Here is a 21,907-nt window from a genome sequence, read left to right as displayed (position 1 = left end):
AATTTTTTGACGGTGGAAAGCATTTTTCAGGAATTTATCAGACAACATAATTTCCAGTACCTCTCTCTCATTTCAGATTTGTCAGTGGAATAGATTCTTAAGTTCCAGTCATTTGTGGATTACCAGTTTTCTTCACCACTTTTTATGAATTTGATCAAGTATGCCTGGTATGCAGTGCAATATGCAGAACAACTGCTGGGACTATTTCTGACCCCATCCCAGTTCTGTCTAAATAAAACTAGTGATTACTGCGAAGTGCCTGACTGCATCAATTTTTCCTTTGTCCGGTGTGCCTGGTGCAAGAAAAATGTTAGTTTTTGTCATTCAACAGACACTTCGCATTTTTGTGGTGACTACAGGAAATGAACAAAGACCTGTTTCACAGATAGTCAAATGTACAGTGTTCAAACATTATTATAAGAAATGGCCTACAGGAATTGTTATAAAATGTAGTACTGCAAGACACATTTTATTTCAACAAACTACAAGTCCTCATTGATGGAAGTTGTCTGTGACTTGAAACACTGCCATGATTTTATTTTTTCTGCTTGCCACTTTTATCAGAATTACATGTGCAAGAATTGAACTGTTGATATGCAGTTATTTAAATAATGTTTGTATAGTTTAAGCCAGGTTTTCACCTGACAAACAAGCTAACAAGCATGACCAAAAGAGAATTCTTTCTGGTATACCCAGTAGGCCTCTTGCAGGTCTTTCAACTAGACACAACTGCAGCTACTTACATGTCCCTAACCTTCCCCAGTTACCTAACTGGAGAATGGAGACCTGCAGTTTAACGTGGAACCATGTGTGTTTTGTAGCCACTCCAACATCTGTGAGAAGTGAATGCTCAGTTAAAAATCATAGTGAAAAAGTTGTGGTCTGAAAAGGTACATTTTTGTTTTTTTTAAAAAAATGTCCATTTTCGCTAAAAAAAGGACATGTCCATTACATCTTACTACACACACAGTGGAAATGCTATCTGTGTCACCTCTTGAGATGATTCTCAAAATTGTTAATTAGTGTTCTGTTTATAAATTTCCCCTCAATGGTAATGAGAAGCCAGAGAAAAATGGCAGCTGACATGCAAGGAAAATTTTGGACCAGTGCTAAGGAGAGATGGAGATACAATTCCATGTAAAGTGTATGATCTCCACACATGTCATGCTTCCATACAAACTGAGATGCTTGAATTCTTCCTTCCCTGTGCCATTTCATCTACTCCATCAAGAACAGTGCGCTCACCGTACAAAATAATCCTCACTGAATAGCAAATGTTTACATTGTGGCTCTACCAAGATAGAGATGTATCCTGTATACCAAATATTAGCTCCTAAAACCAAAAACTAATAACACAGCATTCATAGGCAATGTTTGCTACCTCATGTTCTATTCCCTCTTGTGTAAATGGTTCTACCCATATACAAGTGAATGGTAATGAATTTTCTACAAATGCTCATTCACACATGTTTGCTTCCATTCACTCCATTGTAAACCAGGCTTTAGGTGCTTAAATTTGGTGTCTGTGAACTCCGGATAATTCTGCTATACAGCGCTGCATGAGTGATTCACTGAGTCGTGTGCTAGGTAGGCAGGGCTGTACAAATTGCTGTTATAAGCTGTTCTCCGCATGGCAAAAAGTGTAGCTCCAACATTTTTTTACAAAATACTTGCAGTGCCTCTTAGCAGCTAAAATTTTGGCAGTACATTTCTTTCGTTGTCTTCTTCCTGTGTAAAAAATTTCAGGGTAGGTCTTGACATGTCTTATGGGACCATTCCCTCCTGAGAGAAATCATGCCAGATAAATTTGTCTGAAGTCCAGAAACTTCATATAAAATTTAAATGCGATTTTTGTACTGACTTTTTGAAAAATTATGCATGTTTTTTGATATGTTGCATATTTTTGTATGTTGTGTACTGCAAAAACATATTTTGTGCTATATATTCAGATGTAATCAACAATTGTCCTATGTACAACTTTAGTGTTAGTCTCCTCATTCAAAGAATTGTTCAGCCCAAATTTCAGTGTCTATCGGTATGAATAAATGTACTTTTTTGCTAATTTTGGAGGTAATGAGTTGTGCATAACATATTTCACAGTAAATTGACATTTGTCATTTTGTTACTGTAGCACATATTATAACTAACTTAGCGTGTTGCATTTAGTTTTCCCTTTTAACAGTAGTGTGTATTGTCTTCATTTATCATATATTAATACTGTATTTAGTTTACTAGTGACTACAACCTCAAAAAACCTGAGTTAGCTGATATTCATAAGCAACTGGAAATCACTCTGATTAATGATTGCTGCTGCTGCTGTGAATAGGTATGTTGGAAGTTATCTCAAGAGACATGTACCAGAGATAATAAATGTATCTCACATGCCATCCTCACTTGTGGATCCTGTCTCATCTACAGGAAGTTTGGGATCTATCACTACAGGTACACTGGACTGTGGATGGTGTGTATGTGGTAGGGCTAGGTACCCTGTAAAGAGGACACAGAGACTGGTGAGAAATCAAAGTGTTGTACTTATCTCCTAAACCAAAGAGTTTGAAGTGCTCTCTTCTACCAAAACTGAAACTGAACCAGTGAGTCTCACTTCACTTGTTAGAAAACCTGCTATGTTCTGTGTCAAGAGGGTCAAGAGGGGTCAAACACAAGAGGATTAAGTTGGTTGGTTGGTTGGTTAGTTTGGGGAAGGAGACCAGACAGTGTGGTCATCGGTCTCATCGGATTAGGGAAGGACGGGGAAGGAAGTTGGCCGTGCCCTTTCAGAGGAACCATCCCGGCATTTGCCTGGAGTGATTTAGGGAAATCACGGAAAACCTAAATTAGGATGGCCGGACGCGGGATTGAACCGTCGTCCTCCCGAATGCGAGTCCAGTGTCTAACCACTGCGCCACCTCGCTCGGTAAGAGGATTAAGTGTCATCAGTTCAAATAAACAGTAAATAATGGTACCCCTTAGGGAAATGGCAGCAAAGGATGGAAAAGAACACCAGGTGCACTTAATGTGTATACCTGGGGGTCTCATTCAATACGTTGAAGAGGCACACATTGAGAGAACAATATGGTACCAACTGCAGAGTGTGGAGCACTTTTGAACAAACTGCCTGCCATCTGGGCTTGGAGGTCATACTTGGATAAATCCACTGAGTGGCAGAGAAGGTTGAAAAGACTGGTCTAGCTCATGAAGTTTCAACAAAGTTCACGAACGTATCATGGTCCAACAGTTCTGAGTTGAGTGAAAGGACTGAAGGAGAGACTTGGAGGGTTTTGTTGCCAAGATTGCAAATTGCTGGATTTGTACAATAGATCTGAGAACTATAGGACCCCCTAAATGGGTCTCATATAAGAGGCTTCTATCCAGGTAACTGACTGTCTGTGATGGACATGAAAGGATTTTTTTCTTTTTTTAGCTAGGCAACTCTCCTTCCAATCCAGATAAAGACAGTTGTAGGACATCTGGAAGTGTCAGTATAAGATCCAAAGAAACACCCCCTGATTAACTGATGAAGCATTTGCAACAAAGTGCCAGAGTTTGGAGCCCCCCCTTAATTCAGTTGAGCTCACATAATACCAGGTACAGAAAGCTGGTAGAAACCTAAAATTGATAACAGTAAGATTTTTGAGGAAAATTTAGGCGCATATCAAAAGAAGAGGCTAATTGTAAATGGAGGTGACGCATTTATCACAGAAGACAAGAACCTAAAATCACCTTGAGATGGAAAGTGAAACTGCATGCAAGATTGTCTGAGCAAGACTCTGCATTAAGGATGGGCATAGACTTATAATTGGAACCTTTTATTGATTGGCAGTAAGTTCCCCAACCATATTATCATCTTTGGAGGAAACATTAATCATCAAAAAATCAACTGGAAAATTACGGTTTTGTAAGTAGTGAGTATTACAAGACATCCTGCAAAAGATTACTAACTATCTTTTATGGAACTATTTGGAACAGATTGACAGATTGATTTTAATAACAACAAACACACCTGTCCTCTTTGAAGATGTCAACATAGAAACCGGTGTCAATGATCATGGGGCTGTAATGGTACCAATTATTACCAAAGTACAAGGGGCATCTAAAACCAGCAGTAGGATTTATATGTTCAACAAACTAGATAAAGAGTAAATTGTTCCCAGGAGCCATGCTTTAGTGATTCATATAGTTTGATTTGTCATCTCATTTGTGGTCCATCAGTATCAACGAAATTCAAAAAATTTTTTCCTTGTCAGGAAAATGAAGCCTGAAATTTATGTTAGAATTGGCATAAAGAGTAGAAAGTTCATGTAAGATGCCAATTATGAGTTAACAGTCAGTTACCAGCTTACATATTCTGAAGCATGTTCAACAATACGATCCATTTTTTTTTTATTGTAACTGTATCAGTAGTTGTTCAGTCTTTATTGTAGATGGTTCACTGATGTTTATGATTATCTGTTTTCAATTTTCCTCATAAAATGGCTAGTAATAAAAGAAAACTGAGTGATGTAGAACTTGAACAGCTAGCTAACATGAATGAACTGGAATGTGGTGAGTTTATGGATGAATTCTCAGGTTGTGGAGGTCTCTACAAACCATCTTCAGGTGAACATTTAAGTGGGGATTCAGATGAAGACAACAGTGAACGCAATGAAGAAGATGAGCAGGTTGGTCCAACAGCAAGCACAACGAATAACAGTGATGAGTGGAGTGACTTCCTCAAGATCCATCAGTATTTGTATTCAACATGAATGTGGGATTGAAATTAGACTTTTAAAATTCTGGTGTCAATGCACTTGTTGCTCTTTTTTCTGAAGAGTTCCTATTGCCATTATGTGAATAAACAAATGTAAATGTGAACCTGGAAGCAGAAAAATGCAGGAGGAGAAGATCAACAAGCCTTTCAAGATGGAGGTATACAGATTTTGTGGAAATGAAAGTATTTCTGGGGCTATTGCTGTGAATGGGACCTTGATGTTTTCCATCAATAGAACATTATTGGAGTATAAGTCCATTTCACAGTGTCATGCTCTGGAGACGTGTTATGAGTAGAAACAGATTTCAGTTGTTACTGAGTGATCTACATTTCTCATACAGCTCATTGCAATCCAGTGACCATCTCTACAAAATTAGACCAGTTTTGGACCATTTCAGTAGCATCACAAGTAATAATTACATACCAGGTAAGAGTCTTTGCAGTGGTAAATCTATTGTTTTGTGGCACAACCATCTGTTTTTCAGACAGGAGATATCAAAAACAACAAACACAACTCTAGTGTAAAACTATCCATGAATGTAATAGTGTGGTTCTCAAAATAAAAGTTGTTTTACATGTGATGGAGGCTTTCTTGAACAAAGGATATCGTGCTTCATATGGTCAATTTTTATAATTCTGTATCACTTATAAAACTGTTGTTGACTTATAAAACCTATGTGTCTGAACATTATGTAACAACAGAAAGAAAATCCTGAAATTATTAGTTACTATCAAAGTGAAGAAGGGTCAGATGGTGTTGAAAAGAAAGGACAATGCCATCGTTTGCAAATGGAAGAGCAAAAGGGCAGTCCTGATCATTTCTAATATGGACTGTGCTGAAATGGTGTCAGTTTACAATCGAAATGGCAAAGCTGCCTTGAAACCAGACGCAGTCAGAGGCTACAACAGCAGCATGGCAGGTTTTGATCAGTCAGATGAAATAGTGCCACATTATTTAGGATTTTAAAAAACTATTAAATTGCTGAAAAAGTTTGCCCTACATGTAATGGAAATTTATCTGCACAATGCCTACTGGTCTTATAATCAAACAGCAAGAAGGAGTATCAAGTCTCTAGCTTTTAGAGAAAAATATATTTAGGCATTGATTGGGGATAAGATGACAAACATCCAGTAGAAAATCAAGAAAGATGGCAGCTTTAATTATTTAGAAGGTGATACCTGCCACTGAGAAAAAAGTGTGAGCAACAAAGCTGTGGAGAGTATGCACACAACAAAAGAAATACTGTGAATCATGGTACTTTTGTCTTATGTGTGAAGAAAAGCTGATTCTTTGCATGGAAGAATGCTTCAAGACATATCATAAAAAAAACTTTATTTTCATTACCATTGGTAACACTGGATACACATTTTAAGTCTAAAGACAAAATATTTGTATGACCTTTCGTATACACTTTTCTGTTAGGTTATTCCAAGTCTGAAAATAAAAATTAAGTTCCACCAAGCCCAGGTGATTTACTATTCCTATCCTTGGTGCCAAAGACCTGTAAATCACATGTATTTGCTACAAATGTTTTGGTATCTGACTTTTTGGAGAAACACATTTCCTATGAATTAACTTGTAGTGGACACCAGTGGCCAGGTCATCAGGTATGAGATAACTCATAGTTGGCAGTCAACAAATTAATTGTAACCTCAGACTTTTCATGAATGTTGCAGTTATCTGTAATGAAGTACTGGATGAAAACAATCTGCACAAATAGTCACTCAGATCTTGGTAAGATTTCAATGTGATGAAAAGTTTGGGAATATACTTCAGATGTTCAGAAATGTGAAATTGTGCATTTCCCAAAACAAAACAAAAAATGGTGTCCTATGTCTACAGTATTAAGGAGTTACAGTTAGAATCAGTGAAATAATGCAAAAACCTGTGTGTAATAATTTGTAGAGATATGAAATGGAATGATCACATAGGCTTAGTCATAGGTAAAGCAGATGACAGATTTCAGCTCATTGGTGTAAGGGGTGATCAAAACATTTCCATTCAAATACTATACAGCCAAGAATGAGTATGCCAATAATGCAAAATCACCATGAGCATTGAAACAATCATCTCACTGATTCACTAGGATGAAGATACCTGTTTGGTAAAACACTGTGTCCTCCTGTGCAAAGAAGTCCACATTGCCTACTGCACATCCTCATCTGACAGGAATCATTGACACTTCATAGCCTTTTTTAAGGGACTGGAGGCTGATAAGCACATGGGGATCAAGACTGTCACCAGGTACTTGAGTGTCTCCCATTTCAGTTCATGTAACAAATGTGATATGGGACATGTGTTATGATGAAGCAGCAGCGCCCCTTGGTGCACTATTCCACAGGGGTGGTTTTCAACAGACATGCTACTCCATATATATTCCTCATGGATGTCTACCAGTGTTTGTCATTCAGCGTCCAAGAAAAGAATATCAGCGTGTTGTCCCTGATTGGATGCATTAGGTAATAATGTCACAATAGTTCATGTTCCTGGATTTACAGTATGCAGACACAAACGCCACACTAATGCCTTGCCTACTGTCAGTGCTTATATACCCACATCAGAGTTGTGCTATGTTGCATATACACTACAGCAACAGCCTCAAATGGAAACCTTTTGATTGTGCCTTATAAAACACTGAGCAAATGCAATCAGTCTACAGTGGAGATTACTTACAAATCACCCATGTGGCCTATCCTACAATATTGCTCAAGTGTGTGGGACCAGTACAAAAAAGGATTAACAGAGGATATTGAATATTAACAGAGAAGGATAGCATGAATGGCCACAGGTTTGTTTGACACAGATGAGAGTGTCACAGAGAGGCTGTGAAATCTGAAGTGGAAGACACTTGAAGATATACACTAACTGTCCCAAAAAGTATATTTACAAATTTTCAAGAACCAGCTTTAAACTATGAATGTTGGAATAAACAATAACCCCCTATATATTACTCCCATAGAGACTGTGAGTAAAAGATTAGATCAATTACAGCATGCTCAGAGACATTTGGACAACCCTTCTTCTTGTGCTCCATACATGAATGAAATGGGAAAAAGCCATAATAAATGACATGGTGGGAAGCATCCTCTCCCATGAACATCACTGTGGTTTGCAGAATATGGATATAGATGTAGCTGTATAACACGTTCCACATCATAACGGTTTTCCGTGCTATTGATCAGTGGAACACGTAACTGGCTAATTGAAAACACACACACACACACACACACACACACACACACACACACACACACACACACACACACACAAAAAAAAAAAAAAAAAAAAAGATAAATAATTTTACAATAAAGCCCATGCTTAAGGAAACTAGTTTACGTACAGTGCTGTTGAACAATTTTCAGGACACTCCATACGGTAGCCAGCTTGTAGAAGGTGGAACAGATTGTGAACAGCTACACCAGGGTAAGGTGAGGCACCAAGAGTGACCAGCTCCCAAAGCACAACACCAAAACTCCATACATCAGATTTGCTGGTGTACACATGATCCATGAGTGATTCTAAGGCCATCCACTTTACAGGCACTGTAAAGTAAGATAACGTCCCAGCAAGGATATTCAGTAACAAAAGTTTACAATCACATATTTTCTGCAACTTTATCCCGGATATGATACACTAAGAAATAAAACAAAAGCATTTTCCTGTTATCATTTGAATCTATTTGATTGAAAGTGTAAGAAGCATGATTCATGGCCTTCAAATGCAGTGAGTGACGTGTATATTATTTATTTTCAGTATAGGAAAAAGCAAAGTTAAAGTTTAATGATCTGCAAATATCATTACCATTAGATGGGGAGCAGTAGTACAGTTTATAAGGATACAGGTGAGCTATGGGTTCAGAGCTGGAACTGCTCAAAAGTTGACTGAAGTTATTTGAGTTAACAATAAGAAACCCTAAGTAGTTGGATCAGATTAAAATTTGACTGAGCTCCTTGTGAATATGGACCTAATGTCAATGTGTCTATATCCATAAAATACTCTGATGATACTTGGCACAAACAGTTATTTTATTAGTTTACATGACTATTATCTTCAATGGTTGCACTGAAAAACTATACAAAGGTTTTCCTTTACACACGCTGTTCTTAAAGGTAAAAGATAAAATCAGTCAATCAAAGTAAATTTATAAGCTGCTTAGATATGCCCTAATCATCTGTTTACTTTGATAGTGACATGTTAACTTTCCTGAACTTGATTTCCTGAAATACAGAATAAAATGTAAGTGTAATACAGTACTGAAACCATTCTTTAACAACATTAAAACTGGAAAGAGAACAAGCACATGTTTGTGTCAGGTAGATTATCCAAACAATCCTTCTGTAAGTGTACCTTTGATGTAACCAGAGAAAAAGAAAGAGACTTTTATTATTAACAGTAATCACGTCATTAGCCATTGGCCATTTTGCTATGGAATAGACTTCGTTATTTGTACCAAAAATACAACACATAATATGTACTGTACATAGTAATACAACATATTACAACAACAAAGCATTGCTTCTATTCAATGCAAGAATTTTGAAAATGAAAAATTTTAAAAATCATTAATTAAATACTGACAATAAAATGTAACCTGAGTTGCCGAACATGAAACATCTGCTTCCTTTGGAAAATACTGTGATTGAGTGTAAAATATTTGTAAGCAAAATAGTAATCTATAATTCTACAGTACACAAGTATGTTTCAGTTACACTTCTCAAAATTTTTAAAATACTTTTTATGTAAGTACACCTTTTATTGATAGTAAATTTCATTGTCAGTGCATTCTCAGTGGTTAATTTCATGTTTCATGTATTTTTAAATTTTAATATCCTTCTACCGTATTTCCAGTGGTCATTTTCATTATTTCTGTATATAAGTGAATATTTGTGTAATTTATCGAGTGGCAATCCATTACCTACAAATTTCTTAGTTGCTCATATTCATTTGTCTGTATACTCTTTGTGTTACTACATTCATCAGTGAGCATTTTTTCTGTTTCCATACTCACTTTGTAATTATTTTTAGAGAGAATAGTGTTCTAAAACTGCGTATTTCTTATTGAAAAATGACTTGTCCTATATTGTGAGTACTTTTGCTGCAACATGTTATCCAGAGGGTAAATAAAACAATACTAATATAAGTACAAAACATTTTAAAAGATAATTATACTGTCATGATAATTATATTGTCATGCATATCAAAACCTTGTTCATGTTGTTTACAAGGTTGTCTAAAAGTCTGTTGTGTAAACTTATTTTTAACAGATTTTAGCAGTATGATTCAATGAGAACAGACTGATAATTTGTTGCAGATTGTGAGTGGGTTTGCTCTGCAAGAATTTTCTGTTCTCAATAATCAGTACCTCTGTAAATTCAAACTAACCTTTGAAATTGATGGAATTTCTCCTTGACAACAAGTTTACAATTATTATTTTGAACATAAAGAAATGAAAACATGGATGTACAAATTTACAATTGTAAATACTGGTAGAAATGAGATGTCAGTGCTCCAGGCAATTCCTTTTATATATTATACAGAAAATCATTTTTATGTTTTTCAAATGTTAATAATATGAGGGGAATTTTACAATAAAAATCCGGCCACATGAAATACATGATGGGAATTGTCTGAAATACAACACTCGAATATCATCGTTACCCACCATATCTTTTAGTTTACACATAAGCCACAATATCAACCATATCTTTTTCACAGACAGTTTTTTTTCCAATACAGCTTGTTGTCAAAATGTTATATAGATTAAATGTACTATCTTTTTGAAAGTGACTGTGGTGGGTGTGATAGTTTCCAAGTAAAACCCGTGATGAACCAACAGTGCAGCTCTGAGAACATGTTTTTTATTTCTTTAACAGAGGTTATAAAGGGGTGATTTAATTCCTCAATGTCAAGCAGAGCCATGAAAGAATAATAGTGTTTAAAATTGTGATAATAATTTTACCTCTGCCTTTGCTCTTCTTTAAATAAGTATCGTCTTCATAGACATCTCTAGTAAGCCCAAAATCCGATACTTTACAGATTCCACCAGCAGCTACAAGGATGTTTCTTGCTGCAAGATCTCTGTGAACCAGCTGGGGGGAAAAAAAACAACCCTGATTATTATGCTTTAGCTATTCTTATCTCAAAGATTATTAATAATTTTGTTACCTAATATAAAAATTAAATAAGAATTCATAATTCACATTTCATTTCTTTTTTGACCTACATCTGTATAAAGGTCACTTTCTTAGATGTGTCATGTTTTCCTATCTGTTCACTGCTATCTTATGAACCCTTTCACTGAACACTTCCCCAAGCAATCCATATGTATCTAAGGTAGCATAAAAGCAGATATAGAAGGGGTATACAACGCATAAGTGCAGTGCTCTTTTGTGTGTTCATCACATTTTCATGTCGCACTTTTGCTGCAGAAATGAAAGACAAGTCCTAAATTTCCATCAGTTCAATGTGGAATGAAAAATTACAGGACTAGAAAAATTTAAACTGATCACAGTGAACACTTGTGGTGTAATAATAGAGTTCTCATTCTGTGGGTGTTGACTCTACCACAGTGTCCAACAACTTCTGTTTTAGTATGTGCAGTATCTAGCAGATGATACCTCACTAGACTGTCTGTTTATGTAAAAGAAAACAAGGAATGCATAGTTAAAAGATTAAAAAATTAAATATTTTATGTAAAATTTGAAAGTAAATGGAGATATTTCCACTATATGTAAATTATGCTTCAGGGAACTGTGTGTATGTGTGTGAGTAAGGGAAGTGAGAGGGGCATTAAATTCACAATCATCAAGATTTGTACCAACATATTGGCTCAAATTTCATATCTCTTCACAGAGGCTGATGAAGTGAGGGCACTTGACATTATTGATCATTATTGATCCTTGTTGCTGTTTGACAGGAGTAGACAGTGTATTGACACTGTGTTTCACTCTCACTTTCTCTCATTGTCAACTCATAAATACAGTCATTATGGTCGCTTAAGAAAAACAGCTCCAGTTTAGTCGCCTGACATGCAAATCAAACAAGTAGCATCAACTAGAAAGGTTAGTCGCAGGATATGACCCACTTAAATAAATAATGTAGTAATTAAATGTTAAAAGTGTAAGTATCAAAAATTATAGAGCAGCCAAGGTGTAAGAGTATGTGTATCATTTACTTCTAAAATTTTATTGCCACTGGAAAATTTCCACATATTCTAAGAACAGATTCCTCATTCTGAGGGGTTAAATACATCAAAATGCCTTGATTTAAGGCCTGTGCTCTAACTTGAAACTACATGTAGCTATAAGATGTCCATGCAGTCTCACCTCTGATGAGCAAATGATGCTCAAAATATGTGGTGCCCTATTATAAAAAGTAACACACGTCCGCAACCCTACCACTGTTGATCCCAAGCTCTGAACCTCATCTTGCAAGTGATAAGGAAGGAGAAAGGGGAGGAGTAACAACCTTGTTAAAAAAAAACTGGGTCCATCTGACTCTGGAAGGTATCACCCTGTGAGGACATGTTTGTGTCGTAGCCACAAGTACTCTGGTCAGCATCTGTTGGTTCTGTGAGCTCAGCTGTGATTAAACCATCTGGAGCTCAAAACTCAAGTCAAAATTATGTGAGATCCTTTAACTTCCACCATCAATACCTCAACACAAACCAATAATCATGACAGAACGATGGGAAAGAATCCACTAACCTACGTCCCAGTCTGTAAGACCAGGTAATAGACATGGTAATCAGATTCCAGGGGACTGGGCATGTCATGAAATGAAGAACTGGAGTTTCTTAAAGATCCTTAAGACTGAGAGAATATTTTGCATGGGAACACTCAGCAAGAACACACTACTGAAAGTAGGAAAACTGAAACAGCTGATGAACACCAAAGATAAATGCAATATAAAAATTCTGGCAATACATGACACACAATTCTCAGATGAAAACTACTTTGACTCAGAAAAGTATAGAATATACAAGAGGAAACCAGCCACAACCTTTCCAGGAAGGAATATCAAACTCTTTGGAATAGGATTTGTGACACAAAAATTGATACTGGATTCTGTAATAAATTTCATTTCAAAATCAGAAAAAAATGTGAACAATCTGAGTCTGTCTGGAAACAAAGCCTGTATCAATGCACATGCCCCACAAATAACTACAACAAGAAAAACACACAGCTGATAGAAGATTTTTGGTAAGATCTGGAAGAAACCACCAATAAAATCCGCCAAAACATGTGAAAGTGTTACTAGGAGATTTTGATGTCCAGTTAGGCAGGGAAAACAGATCAAGGTCACAACAGGGAAACACACAGCCTAAAATAGGACAAACAAGAATGGTGAAAACCTGGTGAACTTCTGCAGGAATTTTGACCTCAAAATCATGTCAGTACAACTCCAGGAACCACACAAGAAACTACAAACTTGGAAATTCCCCAACAATGTCCAAAGAGAATTTCAGATAGACCACATACATGAAAACCGTCAGAAAAATTCTGAATGTAAGAAATGAAAAGATTTTTCAAATATGATCATGACCTACTCCTAATCAAAACAAAATTTGTACCCAACAGACAAATCAAAAGGATCAACATGGCTTTCAAACAGACCCAGAGTACTTATGATTAAACAAGAAAGACTTAACAGAAAAAGTAAGGAAATTGACAGTAATGACTAGAAGGAACTGCCAGAAAAAATGAAGAAACTGATATAATTGGAGCAGCCACTGGGAAGAAATGGAACACATAGTGGAACACACCCTGTGAGAAGGCCATGGAAGACAGAATGCAAGCCTGGAAAAATGTAACAGTTATAGTCATAGAACATCCAAAAAATGGGAGTAATTCAACAGAATAAAGAAGAACATTATAAAAATAATCTATAGGGAGAAAAAGAGCTTACGAAGACCACAGATTGAAGGAAGTAGAAGAGGACTTCAGCAAAAACATTGCATGAAGTTTTTACAGAACATTCAGACAAAATATGACAAGACATCATCCACAAGCTTATGCTTCAAAACATAAGACAGAACACTGGAGACAAACACAAAAAAGAACTGTGAAATATTTGCACAATACTTCAACACACTATTAAACATTGATAAACTGACAGAGAGCCTACAGTTCTAGAAGCTAACCTTAATTCCAAACCCCCAACACACGAGGAGATCATGAAAATAATAAAATCACTGAAAAATAATGGAGCACATGAAGAAGATGGATTGATTTCAGAAATCTGGAAATTAGACCGCAGAAACGTTATATTCAAAATACCCAGAATCATCAAAAACATCTGGGAAACAAAAAAGGTGTTATAAGAATGAAAATCAGACCTAATACGCTTCCCCCTCCCCCACAAGAAAGGAGACACAACAGACCATAATAACTACTGCCTGTGACATACAAAGTTTTACCCAAAGACCTGTTATACAGGCTAGAGCCTCAATTGATCCATATGTAGGTGAATACCAAAGAGAGTTCAGAAACAGAAGATCATGGAGTGAATAGATCTGGTGCCTGGGAACAATATTAACAATGTGAAAGTGTAAAATAACATTCATCACCTTCAAGACGGCCTACAACTCCGTAGATGGAGAAACAATCTTCAATACACTAGAAGAAATGAAGATAGACAGCAAGATCAGAAACTTAATCCAGGAAACATTAAAAAATGCAACATCTGTAGTGAAGTTAATGGGTGAGATCTCAGAAGCTTTCAGACTTAAGACATGAATGAGACAGGGAGATTGCCTGCCATCCTTTCTTCTGGAGAAAATAATCAGGATGTGGTATACAGAAGGCAATGGGGTAAAGGTGGGGAGACATAAGGACAGAACAATGAAAATAAAATGTCTGGGCTTTGCTAATGATATAGCCTTCATAATAAACAAAAGAAGTCAAAGAAACTATTGAGACACTACAGGAAATCTCGGCCAAAACAGAACTACAAATCTCATATCAAAAAATACAGTACATGGACGCAGAAACCACTGACAGGCACACACTGGTAATGAAATATGGAAAGATGAAATGAGCAAAAAGTTCAAAATACCTAGAAAAGATTATACAGAAAACAGGAATGAATTCAACATGCAATGAAGAAGGGATCATATAGCTACAAAAAGCACACAGATTTACATGGAACCAATACAACAAAATAAGTATGTCCATCAATGCCAAATTAAAACACTACATTACAGTAGTCTTACCAGAGGTCTTGTATGCCCCAAAACAGCAGTAATCAAGGGAAAAATGAAAATCAAGATGGTGGGAAAAAAGAGAATAGAATCCTGAGACAGATCTGGTTCAGAAAGACGGGATCTGGATAAACAGAACAACTAAAGAACTGTGAGATGATATGAAACAACATCAGGAAAAGAAGGGCACAGGATGAATGAAAATAGACTGGCCAAGAGGACTTTTAACATAGTAATGACTAATACAGTGCAGACCAACTGGATAAAGAAAATCATGGAAGATCTCAATAAACTGAACATCTCCACAGAAGACATGACAGGTAGGGAAAAATGCTGAGAAAAAATATCAGAAAACAGAAATTTCAGCAAATGGCCAAAGAGAAGAAAACAGGAAAGAAGTGGACAGAAGAGAGGCAGAAGAAATGCAATGAATATTGTGAGAGGTTTCTGGGAAGAAAACAAGAAAGAGACAGAAAAAATGCCTTTAAAATCAATTGTGTTTTAGTGCTCTCACAATGGGGGAATTGATGATATAACAACAACAATAATAATAATAATAATAATAGTAATACACTTCCATATAGGCATGTTGAATACACTTTACTCATGTAAAAACAATAAACATATCAGAGTATACTATTATGAACTGTCAGTCCATACTTAAAATCTTATGTAACAAGGATTTCGAAATAAAGTCTGCAGCACAGTGCTTTATGTTCTCCAGTCATCCTGATATTGCTTGTTTCTACTAATTAGTAGCAAATATGGTTATTCAGACAAGGAAATAAAGTAAGATTACAATTTAGTTTTTGTAGAGGTCATTACAGATGGAACACAAGCACCACTTGGAAAAGGCTGGAGAAAGAAATTGCACATGATATTGCCCTTTTTAAGGTATCATCCTGGCATTTGCCTTAAAATGGGTGATAAAAAACATTAAATTTTAAATGCTATTTTGTAACTCAGAAACTCTCAAACTAAATTTCAGAAGCTGGGTGCAACTCTTCTGCAGCAGTTTTTCTTCCCTCTATGTGACAAATAATCCTTTGTCATGATGTGATGTTGAACTTAATATACACTCCTGGAAATGGAAAAACGAACACATTGACGCCGGTGTGTCAGACCCACCATACTTGCTCCAGACACTGCGAGAGGGCTGTACAAGCAATGATCACATGCACGGCACAGCGGACACACCAGGAACCGCGGTGTTGGCCGTCGAATGGCGCTAGCTGCGCAGCATTTGTGCACCGCCGCCGTCAGTGTCAGCCAGTTTGCCGTGGCATACGGAGCTCCATCGCAGTCTTTAACACTGGTAGCATGCCGCGACAGCGTGGACGTGAACCGTATGTGCAGTTGACGGACTTTGAGCGAGGGCGTATAGTGGGCATGCGGGAGGCCGGGTGGACGTACCGCCGAATTGCTCAACACGTGGGGCGTGAGGTCTCCACAGTACATCGATGTTGTCGCCAGTGGTCGGCGGAAGGTGCACGTGCCCGTCGACCTGGGACCGGACCGCAGCGACGCACGGATGCACGCCAAGACCGTAGGATCCTACGCAGTGCCGTAGGGGACCGCACCGCCACTTCCCAGCAAATTAGGGACACTGTTGCTCCTGGGGTATCGGCGAGGACCATTCGCAACCGTCTCCATGAAGCTGGGCTACGGTCCCGCACACCGTTAGGCTGTCTTCCGCTCACGCCCCAACATCGTGCAGCCCGCCTCCAGTGGTGTCGCGACAGGCGTGAATGGAGGGATGAATGGAGACGTGTCGTCTTCAGCGATGAGAGTCGCTTCTGCCTTGGTGCCAATGATGGTCGTATGCGTGTTTGGCGCCGTGCAGGTGAGCGCCACAATCATGACTGCATACGACCGAGGCACACAGGGCCAACATCCGGCATCATGGTGTGGGGAGCGATCTCCTACACTGGCCGTACACCACTGGTGATCGTCGATGGGACACTGAATAGTGCACGGTACATCCAAACCGTCATCGAACCCATCGTTCTACCATTCCTAGACCGGCAAGGGAACTTGCTGTTCCAACAGGATAATGCACGTCCGCATGTATCCCGTGCCACCCAACGTGCTCTAGAAGGTGTAAGTCAACTACCCTGGCCAGCAAGATCTCCGGATCTGTCCCCCATTGAGCATGTTTGGGACTGGATGAAGCGTCGTCTCATGCGATCTGCACGTCCAGCACGAACGCTGGTCCAACTGAGGCGCCAGGTGGAAATGGCATGGCAAGCCGTTCCACAGGACTACATCCAGCATCTCTACGATCGTCTCCATGGGAGAATAGCAGCCTGCATTGCTGCGAAAGGTGGATATACACTGTACTAGTGCCGACATTGTGCATGCTCTGTTGCCTGTGTCTATGTGCCTGTGGTTCTGTCAGTGTGATCATGTGATGTATCTGACCCCAGGAATGTGTCAATAAAGTTTCCCCTTCCTGGGACAATGAATTCACGGTGTTCTTATTTCAATTTCCAGGAGTGTATAATAAAAGAGGTACCAACACTTTAAAGAAGTTTGAACATACTGATGATTAATACATTGCAATTATTATGAGCAAATCACTGTGATCATATAAGCTTAGTGACATACCTTCATTTCACTGAGATAAGTCATCCCCTTACAGATCTGCCATGCAAAACTGAGAATTTTATGAGGAGTTGTTGGTGTGACAGGTAATGCACTTGGCTCAATATGTCGACTTCTGCGCAAATAATTTCTGTAAAGAACAAAGTGTGAACCATAATTGAAAATCTCCAAAATACAGTGTTGGCAGTGGCTCAATGACTCAATATGAAAACATAACTATGACACGGACTGGCGTAGATATCATGTACATTTCATTTTCACATAAATGTGTATTATTGCAAGCATGTTGAAAGGTGTTCCCTGTTCTATATGGAGTAGAAAAATCAGATACAGTACAAATGAAAAGTTCACAAACTTTATAAAAATAGTGCTATAAGGATGTGCTAGAAATTCTGAAAGGCGAATTGAAATAATGAAACGATGAAAATTGTCACACCTGAGCCTAACATTCTTGAATCAATGGCTCTATAATGTTTCATTTTTTAAAGTTGTCTCTTATTGTGGCCTTTACCACAATTTTTTTTTACTAATATAGCAGTAGTGAAAGCTGTGAATGGAGACACTTAAAATGACCTTCTAAAAATTAATTTCTTCATGCATGAGAGATTATTATGTTCTAATCTGAGAAGCTTACTTCACAATTAATCATCTTTTCCTTTCTATATCTGACAACATTTTACCATGTGGCTTCACAATGGTAAATGCTTTTTCCCATATTACTATGAGGGAAATATCTTCTAACTTGACATCACTTGTATCCTACATCTTCATAGAAATATTACAAAATAATTCTGAAGATTACCCATTGACAAGGTATACCGTTAATAATTACCATCCATAGGTGAGAAGTAAAACCATTATTTAGAGGCGAAAGTAGAAGATTTGCAAATGCAATATCAATTACAAGTAATGTACTAATATGAGAGTTATTTATCACTAAAAAATAAAATGCTTTTGGTAAGGTGACACTAAAACATAGTTCTGTACACATTACCTGTTTCACCTCACTGAAAATAAGTGTAAGATAGTTACTAAAGTGTGTACCAAAAAGTGAAACTAAGTGTGATTGGTGCTGATGGTATTTAATAGGTTTTAATTAACATCCCTAATTATTTTATGGACCTCTGGTCACTCCTATGTCATTTTTGAATTGATAAATGAGAAGCACAATTTTTTAGATGTGCTAATAACTGTAGGAAGAAGAACAGAGTTTCAGTCTTGGAGGCTTGTCAATTATGAGAGATAGTTTTGTTATGCTTCAGAAGTGTGTGATTTTCAAAATACCACATGTATTCAGCCATCACATGATCATAATGAATGCTAAGAAAGTTTGGTGTGTGAGACTATAAACAGACCAGTCACAATCTGCTTCTGTTTAAGTCAATACCAGTCCAAATACAAGTATTGCAGCCAAGAACTTGAGCATAAGTCCTGCAGTAGCTTCTTCTCACTAAACACCAAGAGACATTGTAGTGGAAGAAAAAGAAGTGGGGAACAGTTTAGCAGCCCCACTCTTATCTAAGGTTGACAGTGCATCATTGTTTTGTGATCTTCAGTCTAAATGCTGGTTTGATGGACTTCTCCACACTAGTCTTTCCTGTACATGACTCTCCTCCCCTAAATACTTTGATCAATCCAAATTGACAAGTCCTTGATGCTAAATTCAATTAAATTGGACAATTAAATTGAAAGTGCTCCATTACTCCACTCACCATTACTCTACTGCTAATTAAAACTGGAACACCATGAAGGTGGCATGTAACAAACATCTCTTTCTCTCAAACAAATTAACTGATCCCAGAATGAGATTTTCACTCTGCAGCGGAGTGTGCACTGATATGAAACTTCCTGGCAGATTAAAACTGTGTTCCGGACCGAGACTCGAGCCTCAGTCTGGCACACAGTTTTAATCTGCAAGGAAGTTTCAAATTAACTGATGCTTTTACCTAATACTCACAACAAACCATATACCGTATTTACTCGAATCTAAGCCGCACTCGAATCTAAGCCGCACCTAAAAAATGAGACTCGAAATAAAGGAAAAAAAAAAAAATTCCCGAATCTAAGCCGCACCTTAAATTTGAGACTCGAAATTCAAGGGGAGAGAAAAGTTTTAGGCCGCACCTCCAAATCGAAACAAAGTTGGTCCATTGTAATATGAGACACAATTTAGGTCGAATGAAAGACGATACAGCTACAGTAGTTTGGTTCGAGTCGTAAGCTTAGCAGTTAAGCTTTACCAGGTAGCCATTGCTATGCGTCAGGCGCTCCGTCCGTATTTATACGGGTACCCTTCCTTTTTCACGTGCTTCTTCTGGTTTGAATCGATTGCTTATTTTGCTTTGATCTGATAAGTGCCGTTTTCTTTGTTATAGGTGTTTACGTCACTCTAAACTGAAAATGCATTACTGTACTGTGTAATGCATTGTTTGTCGCATTTTGATAGTGCGTGTTTACGGCCTGTCGCCGCTCGCGGCATGACTTGCTTTTGTGCGCGCTACCGCCGCTTAAAAAAAAAAGAGGAATCGTCTCATTAGCGAAACAATGGCAAGAGACTGCTATTTGTTGTTACTTACACTGCTGCCTTCTTTGATAATGATCAACAAGAACCGAATGCGTATGATAGAACATGCGTATGGTAGAACATGTTCTGAACGAGAGTTTCGCGAAAATTTTCCTCCGTTTGAAAATCTTTGCGGCCGCTTCTTTAGTACATCAAATTCTGCACAGAAATTAGTCATCTTGCATTTAAAATCTAGTCAGTTGCCGTGCTTCATTTCTGACTGTATCACTATTAGGCATAAGAATAATACGAATATAAACATGACACGATACGTATATTCTTCCGCGTTTGCTGTTGTCTCACTCTAGTTTCGTAGTTTATTACGCAGACATGATTTAAATGAGATAGCAAAAAACACGAAAGAAAACATGGCAAAATGTTTATATTCGTATTATTCTTATGGTGAAGAGAATACTGCATGTGATTCACATTTCATCAGGTTCCTATTAGCAACCATCTCTTCTCACAGGTAGGAAAATACTCGGAACGTAGAGTTGGCCATATTGACAAACATCCCTAACAGTCTTGCCAGTCGGATTTTCGTAGTACATTGAAATTCTGCTACATTCGAAGATGAACAATACGGAATTTGTATTTACTTCGTTGGATAATGTATGAAAATGCAGTGGTCGAAACTCGGGGCGGAGAAAAAAAAAGCTCGTCTTCTACCTTTTTTTTAAATTTATTTACTGATGCAGAGGTTTTGGCGCCAGTATTTATCTTTGTGCCCACAAAGCATGCTTGTGTAGCGCTACATATATTCGAAGGCAGAAGTTAGTTGTGGCGGCACCTATCAACATTTTTCATAACTTCCGCTTGCTTTGCACTCGATTCTAAGCCGCAGGCGGTTTTTTGAATTACAAAAACCGGAAAAAAAGTGCGGCTTAGATTCGAGTAAATACGGTAGGTAACTGTACATGGAACACTATTAGCTGTCTATATATATATGACCGGTCAAGATCTTTTTGACACAAACAATGGAATCAAGCAGAATTTACATGCCTAAATATTTTAATAAGTTGTAGAAGGAATTTCTAGTAACATTTTCTTCTATGGTATGTCATTTTTGAATATTGGGCAATTTTCAGTATCCCCTTATGTCTATGCTAATGTGTTACAATCTTCTCCAACAGAATATAAAACTTTATTCTGAATCCTAGATAGGGATGTACAGTATGCATGGAAATTATTTTTAGTTTTGTGATTACAACTTGCACAGTTCATCCTAAATTCCCTCTTCTTGCTAGCTGCAAATACCATCATGAGTAAATGTATTAGCACATAAACATGCAAGGGTACAAAAGCTTGGCATTGACATTTTTGTCATCAGTTGTAAGAGTTATTTGATGAGGCCTGTTGGATATTTTACAATCTGTCTTCCCCACAGTTTTTCCTGCTATTGCTCCTTGTAGAATCACAGAAATTATTCCATGATGTAATGCATGTCAAGTACAACTAATACCTTATTGTACTAAGCAGCAAGTTGTGATATGTGTTCACAGGCCATTGTCGGTCAACCAGGAGGGAGCCACTGAGAAGGACTTAGTAGTGTGTAATATCACAAGGTTCTTGAATGATGTCAGAACTAATTATCAATGTTGAATCTTGCATATTGTTTTAATGAAAGTTCACAGTTTTTCATGAGAGTTCAAGATGAGCACAATTTTACATTGCATATATTATGTGTTCATAAATGATGAATAAAATCTGAAGCGCTGGTGAATGTTAGTTAAAAAGGAAATATTTACTATATATGCTAATGTCTGTTGTCACCATTTAAAAGGAAGTGAC

The 21,907-nt window shown here is 37.5% G+C and overlaps 1 protein-coding gene across 1 annotated transcript in view; it reads right to left on the bottom strand.

The window, feature by feature from the left end:
• LOC126234508 (proto-oncogene tyrosine-protein kinase receptor Ret-like) overlaps positions 1 to 21,907 on the bottom strand; it is a 141,164-nt gene that overhangs the window by 4,640 nt on the left and 114,617 nt on the right. Inside the window, exons 9-11 of the mRNA XM_049943202.1 lie at positions 17,557 to 17,683; positions 10,708 to 10,837; positions 8,089 to 8,290 (exon numbers count right to left, since the gene is read on the bottom strand). Coding sequence (XP_049799159.1) covers positions 8,089 to 8,290; positions 10,708 to 10,837; positions 17,557 to 17,683 — 459 coding nt within the window. The remainder of the gene's footprint in view (positions 1 to 8,088; positions 8,291 to 10,707; positions 10,838 to 17,556; positions 17,684 to 21,907) is intronic.

The sequence above is a fragment of the Schistocerca nitens genome, chromosome 2 (genome assembly GCF_023898315.1).
Source record: "Schistocerca nitens isolate TAMUIC-IGC-003100 chromosome 2, iqSchNite1.1, whole genome shotgun sequence".
Taxonomy (NCBI): Eukaryota; Metazoa; Arthropoda; class Insecta; order Orthoptera; family Acrididae; genus Schistocerca; species Schistocerca nitens.
The sequence above is the reverse complement of the archived record's forward strand: the minus strand, read 5'-3'. Positions and strand labels throughout refer to the sequence as shown.